Here is a 15,550-nt window from a genome sequence, read left to right on the forward strand (position 1 = left end):
CAACACTAACTTCTGAACTTCCAGTAAGCAGAGCTGTTCTTGCTGGCGTGCGTTTAGAATAGCCGCAGTACGCTGTTGTACACTCTTCTGCTGGAGTGTGAATCACTAGGGGGCAGTGGGGTTGAGCACGGCACACCCGGAGCCAGGAGTAGACGCCTGCGCCACACACACAGGGCCTGCCATGACTTTCCAAAGGTGCGTGACACAGGCAGAGAGACCGAAAGAGAGAGAGATGAGAGCAAGAGAGAGAGAGAGAGAGAGAGAGAGAGGAGAGCAAGAGAGAGAGAGAGAGAGAGAGAGAGATGAGAGCAAGAGAGAGAGAGAGAGAGGAGAGCAAGAGAGAGCAAGAGAGAGAAAGAGAGAGAGGAGAGCAAGAGAGAGAGATGAGAGCAAGAGAGAGAAAGAGAGAGAGAGAGAGAGAGAGAGAGAGAAAGAGAGAGGAGAGCAAAAGAGAGAGGTTTACCTGAGGCTATGCATGGCTGCCTCAGCAGTTCCTATTCTTTCTGGCTCTTTGGGGACAAGCAAACAGGGAAAGAGAAAGGGAGGGTGTGGGGGTGTGTGTGTGTGGGGTGGGGGGTAGTGGCACCTCTCAACTCAGTGAGGATACACTGCTCCTCATGGGGGCTGCTCTGTTTCCTCTCCTCCTCCTGCTCCACATCCAGACAGAGAAAGAGAGTGAGGAAGAGAGAGAGAAAAAGAAAAAGAGAGAGAGAGAGAGAGAGTGTTGTCAAAGGCCCTGCAGCTTATAGCTAAAAATGACCTTATCACCACACACTCAAACAAACACCACTTCAGGCAAAAACAAGAGCCTCACAATGCCAAGCTCTCAAAACAGCAGACCAGGAGATATGCCTATCTGAGTTAGGGCAATGAAACTTTAGAGGGAACGCAAGACATTCTAGAGGCCATGGCCAATCAGAATAATGGGAGCCTGCAAGTAGCGGCAATGCATGCTGTCTGATGCGGTTAGTTTGCAGGGGGGCACCGGCCAGTGACAGATGTGCTGTCTGAGAATGTGACGGCTGATGGGGGGGGGGGGGGTGTTGGGGGGTGGACGCTGCCCTGCTGCGTCACAGCAGGTTCAGTGTGAGACGGCTTCTGTCTGATGACCCGGTGTCCAGGCTTCTCCGTGAGAGCAGGCCGCCTGCATGCAGCATTCCTATGGGCCTGCAGTCTGTCTGTCAGTCACGGTGGATGAGCTGCACTCGTCTGGCCCTCTTGGCTGTACTTCCACAAAACGCACGCACACACACACACACACACACACACACGCGCGCACACACACACACACACACACACACACACACACATTGGTGTGGTGATTAGGCATTCTGTGCCTCTCTGCTAGGGACTATTCCCCGGTCACTTCAAGCCCTCAAACTTTTGACAGCAGGCTGTGCTGCATATAAAACATAAAGCCGACACAGAGTCCAGTTTGCAGCGGATTGGTGGAATTCCAATGCAACCAAATCCTGCCAGATCCATGACACAGACCTCTGCAGGTCACACTGTTTCCCCAACCAGCTGTTCCTGGGGCTTGTTTTAGGACTTGGTTGTTGAGAGACTATGTACACATGGTAAAGTGTTGGATCATTTACGATATTCAATACATCGGCTGTAATTTGCCATTAAATATCCCTGGCTTGGAAGCCGTGTTTGCGACCACTGATGTGTGTGGGAACCTTGTTTAAGTTGGTCCATTCCCAGGAGGACACAAGTTCACGAAACACACAGAGAGACACGGCACTCACTAGATGTCGGTCACCCTGTAAAGCATCCCACTGGTCGCCTGCAGCTCTTCATGGGTCAGAGAGGAGTACTCTCCCGAAAAACAGACCCATGCGTCCATTTAATCTGACCACATAATAACGCAGCTGCACATTTCAAAGCCGGTTTTAAATATTTTATGATGCTGTGGGAAAGAAAAAAAACATCAGGGTTTTATTCAGGGATTGTCTTTGGTTCCAGAAATACTGCCATTGCAGTCAAGTGAGAATATCAACCCTGTTGAGCTGACATTCATCCCCCTCTCTTTCGCTCCCCTTTCTTTCTCTCTCTATCTCTCTATCTCTCTCCCTACAGGTCTGCATCTTCATTGGGGAAACACTGCTCTTTTTGAACTGGGCCATTACAGCGGACATTTTAATGGTATGTATGGGAAGCCTATACTTATCTACTGTGCCTCTGGAAAGTTTTTTTTTTTTTTTTTTTATGTCGAAACGAGTGTGCGGCCTCTAACAACACTGGCCATCTCCGCGCTGGGTTGCTTATTTGGGAACTTAGGGGAAGTGCATGACTGAGAGAGGAGCGCAGGACCAGCAGGGCGGCGCCGAGGGGCGCAATTACCCCCTTTTGATTGAGCTTAATGGATACACCACTCATGGAAAATAACATGGAAGAACAATTTTTCAGCGAAACTATGTTTTTGTGTCCGAGAGAGAGAAGGGGGGGGGGGGGTGGTGGGTGTTGGTGAGAAACACAGACTCGGACAGAGAGACAAGCAGAGAGAAGGACTAAGAGAGTGCTAGAGAGAAAGAGAGTAACATGGAGAGAAAGACAGAGAGAGAGAGAAACACAGAGACATAGAGAGAGTGCTAGAGAAAGAGAAATTGTTGAGAGCGATGAGCAGCAAGGAGAAAGCATTCTTGAATTAGTTCAAGCTAGATTAAACTGGAGTTGCTGTGAAATGGAAAGGCCAGTCGGCCTCCCGTTGGGCACTCGGCTCGGTGGTGACGCGAGGAGACAGCCACAGAGGCACCAGCACTTACCGCCGGGTTAGAGGCAGTTCACGCGCCGCCCGCTTAACTCGAAGCGACACTAGCGGAGGGTTGTGCCACCGAGGTGTACAGGAGTTTGTATAATTGACCACTTCTGAAGTCGCCTCCGTGTCATGCCTGGTTGATTCGCCCCTTGTCACTCTTTCAGGCTGCATCGCTCTTAAGCACTCATTGTGTTTCACTCTCCTTGTCTCTACCTTATCGTATTTCTTTTTTAATTCCACCGTAAAGTTTTCTGACTCTCCTGTGTAACTCTCTCTCTCTCTCTCTGTCTCTCTCTCTCTCTCTCTACATAGTTTGTTGTCATACCGACTCGAAGAGCCACTGCGGTTTCCCTTCAGGGTTTCACATCACATCTCCTGGGGGATGCAGGAAGCCCAGCTCTCATTGGCCTGGTAAGATATTACAACTATTAATACCTCAACTTTCAAGATAGCCTTAAGCCTGAGCTTTCACTTTCCAATTGGTTTGTGGTTTTCCCGTTCATGAGAGTGTTTCCCCGAAAGCATCGCTGGGCAACCACCGCGGCGACTGTGGAGAGAGCGTGTTCAAACTGATACTCTTTTAACCATACAGCGATGGTATTGGTAGTTGTTCAACAATGCTTTCGGGAAATGCACCACAGATCACTTTACTTTCTAATGATGAATTTTTGAATATGGTTTTGGAAATAAGCAACCACATCTTCAATGTTTGTGCTTCCACACACGCATAAAGGCCCGTTTCCTTGTTTGGCTTTCTATTTTTTTGTTGTGAATGAAGTTTTGGTGTGGCGGAAAGCACGCAACAATTTCTCAAGTCCGTTTGACATAAGATGTTTTGTGCTCCTGCTCCTGCACAGCAGGGTGTTCCGCAATTAACCCGACTGAACCGGCCGTATCCGCGCCGGCTCCACTCCTCTCAGCCCCGTGCCTAATTGAATCACAGGCCCGGCATTTTTATGCCGGGTCTAAAGATGATTAAAAGTCTGTTATGGTCAGCTGCCGTCCCATTTGTCATAGAGGTTTTTTTATATATATTTTTTTTTATTATTTTGTTTGAAAGGTCGAGAGACACAGGTTTGAAATACAACTTGTGCAGACAGCTCCAGCGTCTGCGACGCCAGACACATAATTCAGCTGACCAACCGCAGCATTGAAGCTCGTTAGTACCCCCGCCATCCAGCAAATGAGCGTGATTTGTTCAAATGTATCTTGCCAAACACATTCCCGACGTCCTCTGTCATCTGGAATATTCCGTGCAGACTGATGTTCCGGACTGTTCTCATCACCAGAGCTCTCTGAGCGTTAAGGTTGTTTGAGAAGGGAAATCACAACATTACAATGTCGTTTGACTACAGTGGCTATGAAGCTCCTGTCCCCCTTTATTTCCTCAAACCTACCTCAGGAGGCAGTTCCCAATCTGTGGAAGGTTCCAGGATATGCCACTTTGACTCAAGGCTGTGAGTGTGTGTGTGTGTGTGTGTGTGTGTGTGTGTGTGTGTGTGTGTGTGTGTGTGTGTGAGTCCCTTAAACGCTGTTATCAGACATGAGCAGTTTTCTCTCATTATTCTCATACAGTGCCTTTCATATACCCACACACACACACACACACACACACACACACACACACTACTCCACCTACATGTCTGGCTACTGTAGAACATTCCACCCATTCCAAACAGGAACACCACAGACCTTTTTCCCGATGGCGTCACACCCCTCCTCAAGCTTTCCTCGCCTCTGCCACTTCTGACTCCAACCTTGGGTCCAACCCCCACAGTAGCCATTGTTGCAGATGGAGCCTGCCACTCTCATGCGCAAACACACACACACACACACACACACACACACACACACACACACATACACACATACACACACACACACACACACACACACACACACACACACACACACACACACACACACACACACACACACACACACACACACACACACATACACACACAGGGCAGCATAGCTGTACACACGGGTGGTAAGCCTGAGGTAGCGCTGAACAGTTCCAGCCTCCTCCTTATCACATAGCAGGAGTGAGTGGGGGGGGGGGGGGGGTACAGTGGCTGGTTTCCTGTTCAGGCCTAAGAGTGGTGAAAGTTGAGGTGAATGACAGGCCCTCGAAGCACGTCACTTGCTCTGGTCGCCTGTCTCTGTCTTTGACATTTACAAGACGTGGAGTTGTGCCGTTTTTTTAACATTCCTGGAGGCATGGACTAGCCTTACACAGCAGCAGTACAGAGAGAGGTAGACACACAGAGCGAGAGAGAGAGAGAGAGAGAGAGAGAGAGAAATAGAGAGAGAGAGAGAAATAGAGAGAGAGAGAGAGAGAGAGAGAGAGAGAGAGAGAGCATTGGACTCAGAGAGACTCGCCACGGGCTCTGCGGGTGCGCTGACAGAAGGAGCCGTTGAGACTGCCATCTCAAATTAGCAATTAGCGATGAAAGAAGCAATTACCATCTCAGCAGGAGGAAACAGACAGGTAGAGTGAGAACCCAGAAGGGGAAAAGACCCTTAACAGTAACAACAGCAAAAGGAACGTAAACACCAGGAGGAACACATGCCCTGGAAGTGAGGGTGACATAATGTTGTGTTTTTTGGAGCTTTCAGCCCATCCTCAACTGGCTGGCTTGTTTTGCCTCGCAAGGCTACTGTATATAGGCTTACGTAATGCAGCACCGGCCCCAAGACTTTCCTGTTATTACCTAAGCAGGGCCTCTCTCTGCCAACAGCCGGCCTAATCATCTCAACAGAAGCCACACATTGTGTGGGACACACTCTGTCTTCTTCATCCGAGATACGTCACAAGGCGTCGACCACAAGGGTTCCATTCCAGGTAGTGCACAGTAGCACCCAGGCTACACATTCCACCTCGCGGAGCAGACGTTTCCAAATCGCTCAAAATGCCAGACACAGCACATTCACAGCTCCTTGTTAATAATGATAGAAGTGTCTCGTAGGGAGGCTTTTTTGTTTGTTTGTTTTGTTTACAGAGGGCATTGCGTCATCTGTGACAGGGCTCCACAGGCACGCTGGGTGTATCTCTACCCCTACTGTGTGTCCATTGCAGCCCGTGTCTCGGCCCCCGTGTGGTGGGTGGGCCCCTGATGGGGAGCTCCTGTGAGGCACTGATAAAGGGGCCCGGAGGCCAGACACACAGGATGTCGCTCCGCTCCACGCTGCTCCGCAGTAGTAGGTCACAGCTCTGTCCAGCAGGCCTGCAGACACACACGAATGCGTCACTGGTGATCCTGCTCTGTCATGCTGGAGGCTTTAGCGAGTCAGTGTGACAAAGGCAGTGACGTTTCTGCACACCGTCGACAGGCACCCCTCACCACACACACACACACACACACACACACCACACACACACACACACACACACACACACACACACACACACACACACACACACACACACACACACACACACACACACACACACACTTCTCCAACTCTAGTATGTGGATCTCCCACAGGAAAACCACACCAGCTGCTCGGCACTTAGCAACCACAGGGCAGATCCGCACAGACAGGCAGGCCGGCCGGCAGGCCCCCACTCACCCACAACACTCTAGTCATCCTACGAGGAAGAAAACACCAAACCTCAAATATGAGGCTTTCGCAAAAAACTATGCCACACCCCGGGGCTGCAGCACCTCCATGCCGTTTATTTATGTCCACCTTCCTCAGGTAACTCAGCCTACCATGGTGGGCCGAATTCTAGACGTCTTGAGTCACGGCTCCAAATTTCTCACGCCTCATTCTGCTAATAGCTGCCTCAGCGGAACGAGCCGCCCCACCCTGCTGCACTGGAGTGGGCTGCTGCCACTGAGGCTGGCTCTCTCAGTCCCCGGCCAGGGAGACAGGGCCCAGTCTTCATAAGTGGGTTTGAAATTTCAGTTCCACTTGCTTAAGCAAGGAAATGAGAGATTGTATAATGTGAAATGATGTTAATTTGGAGCCATTTAACTGGCGGGCTCTCTAGCCCTGCAGTGCCAGAACAGCAGGTATAGTATTTTTATAGTCATCCAGAAGCCATTATGGGAGAAACGTTTCTTGCCCACAAATGTGTCATTACAATTTTAATCTTGTGTCAACTTCATTTGTGGATTTGCGATCAAGATTAATACAGCTTGAGGCAAAGTGGGTGGCTATTTAATTACATCCAAATTGGTCAAATTACTAAAGTGCTGATATTTTTTTTGACTGACCATTGTGAAATTAAACATGTCTGCTTTTCATTTGGAGTTTATTTATTCATTTTCCTGCCAGCACATTGGGTTATGTGCGTGCATGTGCACACGCCATCAGCATTTATGTGTACCGTGGCACTTACACTTACAAGTCCTGTCATTAGGGAAAATCTATGCATTGCTATTAGGTTGATTTACAACATTCAAAGCTCATGACAAAAGATTTGGTGCATTAAGCCAATCCAATCAATCACTTAGGCTCCAGAGGGGCATTTCACCTGACCATAATCTCTGGGTGAGTCAGCAGAATGGAGTTGAGCCCGGGGTCACTTCCTGGTGTCCAGCAGTGGCACACAGGCATGTGCCATCGCGTTCCAAAGCACTCACAGGCATGCTGGGAAATGATTTGCCTGTGTCAGCACTTTACACAACATCCCTTAGCGGCTGTTTAATCCCTCTCCCCTTTTGCATATTATATACGTTTTGGGGTTAAAGCTTTATACTTTAATAAAGAGGGTTTGCTTCCCTAAAATATGTAGTTATGTATTATTTACAAGTACTTCCACTTATGTTTCACCTGCAGTGGAAATTGCTAATTTGTATGTGTTTTTAATGGATTTAAAAACTAGTTTCATATTCATTAGCTTCTTCATACCCATTTTCTTAGCTGAATTCCATCATGTTCATTTTTGCAGTCCTACACTACTGGGAATGTAAGAAGCACTGTTTATACCAGTCCACACATTCCTTTCTGGTTTTAAATCAATATCTTAATTTTGTTTGTTGAAACTTTCATTGATTTATTGAAATCTACCTGACATTGACTGACAGTCTCCACTGGTGGACTTCTTTGCTTTACAAAGCTCTAAGTGAGAACAACAATCAGTTAACTGCCTCAGTATGGCAGATTGATATTCACACCCATCCTGTAATTAATTAATTAAGTCATGACTACAGGAAACAGTGCCTGAGGGCGAGCAGTTGAAACTCGGGCTCCATAGATTTTTCTAGAACATGTGAAGGAGATTGAGAAAAGCAAGACTTGCTGCAGCGGGATGTGAGACCTTGCCTTCAGTGTTGATGTGTGTGTGTGTGTGTGTGTTTTCTGTGCAGATCTCCGACAGTCTACAGCAGAGCTACAAGACGTCAGTCCTCTGGCAGTTCCTGAGCCTGGGCTACGCGCTCATGCTGTGCCCCTTCGTCATCGTCCTGGGAGGGATGTTCTTCCTCGCCACAGCCCTCTTCTTCCTGGACGACCGGGAAAAGGCTGATAAACAGTAAGTACCTTGATCCCCTGTTTTCCTAAATACTATGATAGATAAAAAGAACAGTAGCAGATATATGACATGATAGGCTGATGAGTATCAGCTTTGCAGAGTTGAGGGGAGTGTGTGGATAGCACATGATTTTGATTTATTATTCTATGAATGCATTGCATTCCCTTCAGTTTGAAAGTCCATTATACATTTTCCCCTCATCTATGAGGTGTTGGACGTTGCTAGTCTCTAAACACCACATCTGGTATTTTCAGATTGGAGATAGACAGAGATCAGCACAGGCCAGGGGTCAGCTCAACACCAGACATCGAGTAAGAACAGACTCTGACCATCTCTGAGGAGCCGGGGGGATTTGGCGAGCCCTCAGCCCATCAGCGGAGCCCTCTCTCCTGCTTACGCCAGCTATTCTCACTAAAGACTAACATAGTCACATGGCTCCTGACTGCTTGCGTTTCCCATTATAAGCTGCCGCCTTCAGCATATATTAACAGGCAGGGTACACAAACAGGGTTTTTTTTGCTTGCTGATGGTGCTACGAGTGCATGCCATGCCTCTGGGCTTTGTCATACTCTGCCATCTCATTGCCTTAAAAGGGTAAAACAAACACAATGCCTTGGCCATCCGTGCAATGCAGTTTTTTTTTTGTTGTTTTGAAAGAGGGGGACATTATTTTATCAAGTGGACTTCCTCTGTGGCTGGCCTCCTAGAAATGACTTCCTTCCTGTTCGAAGCGGGCATTCAGTGGCAGACAAGTGTTCACTGAGCAGGGTTTTCCCCTGCAAACCTTACGTTGTTGCTACACGTTGCACGAATTTCTCACCGTTTCCCAGGGTTCCCAGTAGGGAGCCGCGTAAGTAGCGGCCAGGACAGGAGGATGGCCCAGTCATCACGGTGGAATTTGGCTCACAGGAAGTGCTATCTGATCACGATGCACATCTCTGGCCCAGTCAGCTGAGAAGCATTGATTTGAAGTGGCTACGCTGATGACCAGATACTCCATTCACTCAAAGAATCAATTTGGCTTGGACCGTTCAGATAGTTTTCATTGGCTGAGCTACAACAGGCATTTGTACATTTGTACGTTAAACTTTGAAAGAAACGGGAAGGTCACAGCAGTGCTTCTTGCCTGTTATACACAAGTGTTGAGATGTTAGAAATGCAAGTTGTAAAATAGTAGATTTCACCACACTGATTATTTCTTCTTTCAAAACAGTGATACTGTTTTGTTTGTCTCCCAAAATACATCAAAAAGTCAATCCTGTGGTTTATGTCAGACCACAGAGTGATGTGTGTGGGTTGCTGGTGTTTGTGCAGCTAAACCACAATCCCTTCTCAAGCGCACACTCAACAACAGATAACACCTCAGGAATGAGTATAGCAAGGCAGAACCTCAAAAATGGGTGCGTCTTTTTTACAGATTTGCTATATAGTTTGTGAAATATGGATGTGAAACGGAGATTGTTATTCATATCTCTGTACTTTCAGCTCTTTGAACACCACACATATTGGATGCTTGAAACGCAACACCAAAAACTGTTTTCTCAAATAAGCTGAATGTCTGAAAAAGCCTGAATAATGAACAGTGAACCTAATGATCCAAACACGCAAAGAGTCAAACCGCAGCTTCACTGCCCTTTCTCAGCGTATTCCACACGAAAAGAACTCCAATTTCTCCTCCTTCTTTTCTCTCGCTTCGTTTTTTTTAAACAACGGTTCCTTCACGCTCAGACGGCCGTGATTCATAAATATTGCTCCAGCATGCTAACAAACGCGGCGCTGTCCTTAGACATCCCGCTCTATTTATACGACCCAAGGAGCAGAAGAGCTCTCCAGCCAAGCGTTTGCTGTCTATTTGCGGCACTCTTGCCGGGGCTCCATTACTTCCAGGTTGTTAGCGCTCCCTTTTTTTAAGTGCGGCGACGCTATTTATAGTGGCCCCGACTAGGCACACTGATGCCCCCCCCCCCCCCATCCCCCTCAGTCCTTTATCACGTGCATGAGATCTCATTTGTTTCATCTGCTGTTATTGCCCTGGCATCACTGGGCATGATGCCTGAAGGTGTTTCCCCCCCCATCCCCCATCCCCATCACCACCACTACAGTTTGTTTGATGAATGTGGCCATGGATGGGGGAGCATGCCCAAGTCACTAGTCCAGTGGCAGGGCTGCGGGCGAGGCCAACAGATTGGCATGAAGCGCGCTGAAGTGTTGCTGCCAATGAGGCAGCGCAGGAACAGAGGAGGATGGACAGAGAGAGAGAGAGAGAGAGAGAGAGAGAGGATGAGGGGATTAGGAAAAGAGAGAGTGGAGGAGAGGGAGAGGGGGTAGTAGTAAATGCAAGGCTGCTTCTTCACTGAGCCCTGTCTAAGTATGAAACCCATCAGGTTTAGGCCCCACACAGACACTGTAAGTCCCCCCATTCCCTGCGGAGCTCCACTACGGCTCCTGTTCAGAGACCCTTGCTGTAGTAGCCCCTTCAGCACTCCATAGCCATGTGAGCCATAGAACTGTGCTTGACCAGACTTCACTGTACTCTGCTCTGTCTAATTGTCTGTCATTCTCTCCTTTTCTCTGCAGTATAAGCCAGCTTACCAGGCCACCCTCCTCAGTGAAGGTAAGCACCAGGCCCTCTGTGTCTGTTTCTGAGAGTCGCTTTGCTGCCAGATTTTTGAGTGTGTGCTGCCCAGGGGTCATTAGGAAGCCATCCAGCGGAGTCTCACTCCTAAAGCAGGATTATTCTGTTGGCCCACATCGACAGCTTACTTAAAGCTAAAATCTTCAAACTGGAAATTATAGCGGGGCATGTCATTTGGAACTTACATGTAACAGAATACAAGAACAGAGTGTTTTTCAAAGATGAAATATGTCTTTAATGTACTAAAAATAATAGTAGCTGAAATATGTGAATAATTTACTTAATGAGTGTTTTGAAAGCTGAAGAACTTTCCTCAAACAACTGTTCCTAATAGGAATCTCTCAGATCTTCTCATTTGTAGACAAGACGTTTTTCTGATAAGAAGTTCTTTCAAGTTCGAATGACTTTAGTGACTATCCTGACTCAGGGCCAGTGTGAGTGCTACTGTAGCAGGGTTGATGTTGATGTCCCCTGATGGCCGGGTGGAGCTGGACGCTGGAGAGGTGCATTCCTGGCCGGCCTGCGCTGTAATATCTTGGCATCCTGTCAAGGCCGCGCTGCCCTTCCTCTCTCTTCCCCTTCCCCTCCTTATCACCCGCCGCCACTCGCCGCTTGGGGCCCCCCAGGGCAATTACCGGTGTGTGCCCCTAGTCTCAAGACCAAGAGAGGGGGGGGGGGGAGAGAAAGACGAGGACAGAGAGAGGGAGGGAGAGAGAGAGAGAGAGAGAGAGAGACAAATGGGCCTAGGACTCAGGAAACAGGTCTCACCTCACCAGCTCCTTGGCCGGCCGAGACAATGGAGGCCCGCGAGTGTCACACGGCACATAATAACAAGATTGCGGCCCAGCCAGACTGATTGCGAGGGGCACGAATTGGCCCTTTCATGTTATTGTGCCTTCGCTGTGGAAGGTTATCGCATTGTGACACGGGGGCAGGAGATTACACGCCCAGCCTCCTGTTGGCGTTTGTGTCCAAGGCTGGCGTGGAGCCCTGCTGTGGAGACATGTGCCAGGGGCTCTGACCATTTCACATCTTTCTCCGATACCCTTCAGCAGTGATCTACTGTGAGAGATTTGTTTGCCTGAATGGAGAAGTATGTGTTAAGAATGATGTCATTCGCCCTGGGGGTATGGACAACACCCCCTTTGTGGACAGCAGGATGAGAAAAAGCAAGAGGCCCCTGAAACTGTAAACTGTTAGACAAGATCTGCATTTCTGAGATTTTTACATCTCTGTGGCTGCATAAAAGAAGGCTAATCTTATTTAAGAGGCAAAAACTAAATTCATTCTGTGAGAAATAAATTCAGCCTCGATTGTGAAAAAGGCGATCGTAAAACTGGTGAACTGCTATGACTATGAACTCATAACTCTGCAGCCTTCCAAACCGCCTCTCCCTGCTTTAAAAATCAACAGAGGAAGTTAAAATGGGGGGATCAATGGCTGTCTCCTCGCGAATGATTATTAGCCGTGGCCTTGGGGCCGGATCATTTGAGGCTAAACGTATTAGGCAAATGCTTAATATGTGTGGCCCCCTGCAGCAGAATGGATGTATACACAGATCAATGCAGTCCATAGGGTCATGGCTTGTGAAGGAGACAATGTTACGTAACTAATGACCGTCCTTCGGCGAGGAGCCATCACGAGGGAAGGCTTTAATGTGGAAGCCATGCGAAGGGGAATGTGAGGGGTAGGGTGGTCGCCTTTGTGGACGGGACACCATTTGGTTACATTAAGCCTCGTGGCGATGCGGATGAGTTGTGGCAGCAGTGTACTGTGGATGCCCTAACACAGATGGACCGAACAGAGAGGGAAGAGAGAGAGAGAGTAAAAAAGAGAGGGAGAAAGAGACATGGAGAGAGAGAGAGAGAGAGAGAGTAAAGGATAGAGAGAGATGGGCATAAAGAGAGAGAGAGAGAGAGAGAGAGAGAGAGAGAGAGAGAGAGAGAGAGAGAGAGAGAGAGAGAGAGAGAGAGAGATGGTTGTTTCATTCAGAGGGCATCTTAATCACTTAAGCCATAATGCACCATCAACCATTAATCTTTGGTGATGCAATCCTCAATGGGTATCAGATAAGCTGGGATCCAATGAAGTGCTTCCAAAGAGTAGTGTGTCCCTAACCACAGACTCACACTGCCACCACACAGCTCTTATTCACACTTGTGCTGCTCACAAGCTGGGACATGAATGCAGATTAATGACAGCTATGGCAGTATTTATTCAGATTTTCTGTCATGGGGACTTTAAAGGTTCAGCATTCAGTAGGGCAGCAGAGCGCTTGTGTGAATTTAGGATATTATTTACAAACTGTAAGGAATGAACCAAAGGCTGCAACCACAAAATGGAGCCTTTCAATTAGTGCATTAGCATCTTACAACAGAGTGGACTACCCTACAAGGAGGACATACATCTCTGTCTGTCTATCGGTATATTTTATTAGGATCAGGCCGCAGTGATCCTCAGCACCTTCCATTGATCCACATTGCCACTCAGGGAGTTAATCCCATCAGTGTAGCTAAAAATACCCCAGCGTCCACACTAGCAGCTAGCGTCCACAGCAGGGTTTTTTTTTGCATTGCATTGCATAGCAGTGGTTGCATCCCCATGAAGGGTTCCAAGGCCAGGCCTTCATTCCACTGTCTGGTCTGGCGACTGCCCATTCTGTCTTCAGCTGTAAAACACGGGTCACTTGCGTCACTGGGCCCTCAGAAGTGTCCTTGCTGGTGCGCGTTGTGGTGTGGTGGCGAGCAGAGCTAGAGAGCGTGGCGGGCCCACTGCCACAGAGGGTCAGCGGGCAGTGCTTGGCAGGGCAGGGTGGGGCAGTGCAGGGCAGGGGAGAGGGAGGCCAGAGGATGTGGGCAGGCCAGTGCTGCGTTGCTCTCCCATGTCCATCTGGCACTGCTAAGATAGCTATACACACACAAGACATTTCCAACACGCACAGGTCAGCTGTAGCCTTAGGGTTATTTTTCTGTATACTCATTGTTCTCTCTCTCCCTCTGTTTATATATTGTGTATGTGTGTGTGTGTGTGTGTGTGTGTGTTTGTGTGTGTGTGTGTGTGTGTGTGTGTGTGTGTGTGTATGTGTGTGTTTGCATTCAGATGCTTGAAAAGCTAGACTGATTAATAATCATACAATTTGGCTTAACACATTGTAAAGGAGCTTATGCATATTAATATCTACACTACAAGGGCAATAACATGGTTTAAAATATTCCCAACAAATATAAATGGCCTGTAATCTAAAATATGATGTTGTGATTCATCACTAACCAGTGGGATTTGTGGATCCTCTGGTGAAACTGCCCTCTAGAGTGACTCAATAGCTTTTGGGAGACAAAGAGAAAATAATTGTTCAAATTCTGTAATCCAGCATGAAAGCCAATTACAGAGCTACTACTGTACATTCAACCTACCCAATGGGACATTTCTCTTTGCGTGTGTGCGTGTGTATGTGTGTGTGTGTGTGTGTGTGTGTGTGTGTGTGTGTGTGTGTGCGCGTGTGCGCATGCTTGTTTGTGTCTCTTTGTCAAGACTAAACAAAAGGGAAAACGACAAACAAACGGTCAGGCCCGGCGCAGTAATCCCATCCCATTGTAGTCTCTCACATCCACAGCCGACTAATAGCACAGTAATCAGGAATAATACTAGCAAATATTTCCTCTCAGAGATAATTGAATAATTTAGGAAAAACTAAATTAGCTGCCGCAAACAAAGACAAGCTCATTTTGAGCATCCCAGTGGTGGATCAGTCCTAAACACTGTGGTTTTTTCCCTAAAGATGTCAATCAGGTTGTTAGTGTCTGTCTGTGTCGGAGGGCGTTGTAGTGATGGAGAATCGGAGGCTTGTTTATGCGTCGGAGGGGTCCCCACGGCCGTGTTGTTCTCAGGACAGTCCGTGGGGAGAACGAGACAGATGGCAGCGAGTGGCGTGCCGTGGTAATTACATGAGAATGTCCTGGAGGGAAGTCAAACTCACCCCTCCACCCCCCCCCCCCTGAAACCGCTAACCACCCTGTCTGTTTGTGCCATGTCTTGTCCATCTGTGCCCATCACAGGTCAACAAGTGAGGGAGGCCAGAGCTTGGAGGCTGCGCGTGGTGACCGGATAAAGGAAGGACGGAGAGAGGGGACAAATGAAGCTGCTCACCCACTGGACGTCCGAGACCATCATATGCCGATCATCTCTTTATCACCGAAGCAAATGTCACCTCGACACCTCCTTGCTCTCATGCTTTATCTACTTCACTTTCTCTCTCTCTCTCTCTCTCTCTCTCTCTCTCTCTCTCTCTCTCTCTCTCTCTCTAGCCTCTGTTTCTTGGAGGCTTCTTGTAACTGGAGCCACAGCATAGACACCTCACATTGCGGGCACTGCCTCGTGCCTTAGACTGTGCCATGTTGTTTTTTTTTTGTTTTTTTTGTTTGTTTTTTTTGGAAAAAAAGGATTTTTAAAAATGCCAGCCTAACCAGCAGCTGGTGATGCCTCCCATGCTGATGTGGCAGAAACGGGGAGGGGGGCATAGAGCCAAACCTGGCGCCCGTGTGGATGAGCCCGTGTGTTAGTGCCATACTACTGAAGAAGTACAGAGGAGGCGCAGTGTCTGTCACAATGCCTGTCAATCTGCACCAAGTGCCATGTCATTACATTCCCTCACAGAGCCTAGTCACTGTCC

The 15,550-nt window shown here is 48.2% G+C and overlaps 1 protein-coding gene across 4 annotated transcripts in view; it reads left to right on the forward strand.

Annotated features, from left to right (window-relative positions):
- spns2 (SPNS lysolipid transporter 2, sphingosine-1-phosphate) overlaps positions 1-15,550 on the forward strand; it is a 75,025-nt gene extending 59,475 nt beyond the window's left edge. For 2 of the 4 annotated variants that reach the window (XM_076275214.1, XM_076275215.1), the window contains 6 exons: positions 2,083-2,148; positions 3,074-3,172; positions 8,083-8,246; positions 8,501-8,557; positions 10,824-10,860; positions 14,937-15,550. In XM_076275214.1, coding sequence (XP_076131329.1) covers positions 2,083-2,148; positions 3,074-3,172; positions 8,083-8,246; positions 8,501-8,557; positions 10,824-10,860; positions 14,937-14,948 — 435 coding nt within the window. In that variant the 3' untranslated portion in view covers positions 14,949-15,550. The remainder of the gene's footprint in view (positions 1-2,082; positions 2,149-3,073; positions 3,173-8,082; positions 8,247-8,500; positions 8,558-10,823; positions 10,861-14,936) is intronic. The other 2 variants (XM_076275216.1, XM_076275217.1) reach the window with 1 other exon arrangement.

This window comes from Alosa pseudoharengus, unplaced genomic scaffold, assembly GCF_046254945.1.
Source record: "Alosa pseudoharengus isolate Yale_2024_CS ecotype anadromous, Long Island Sound unplaced genomic scaffold, YU_APseudo_1.1 YU_APseudo_1.1_scf_8, whole genome shotgun sequence".
In the NCBI taxonomy this organism is placed as follows: Eukaryota; Metazoa; Chordata; class Actinopteri; order Clupeiformes; family Clupeidae; genus Alosa; species Alosa pseudoharengus.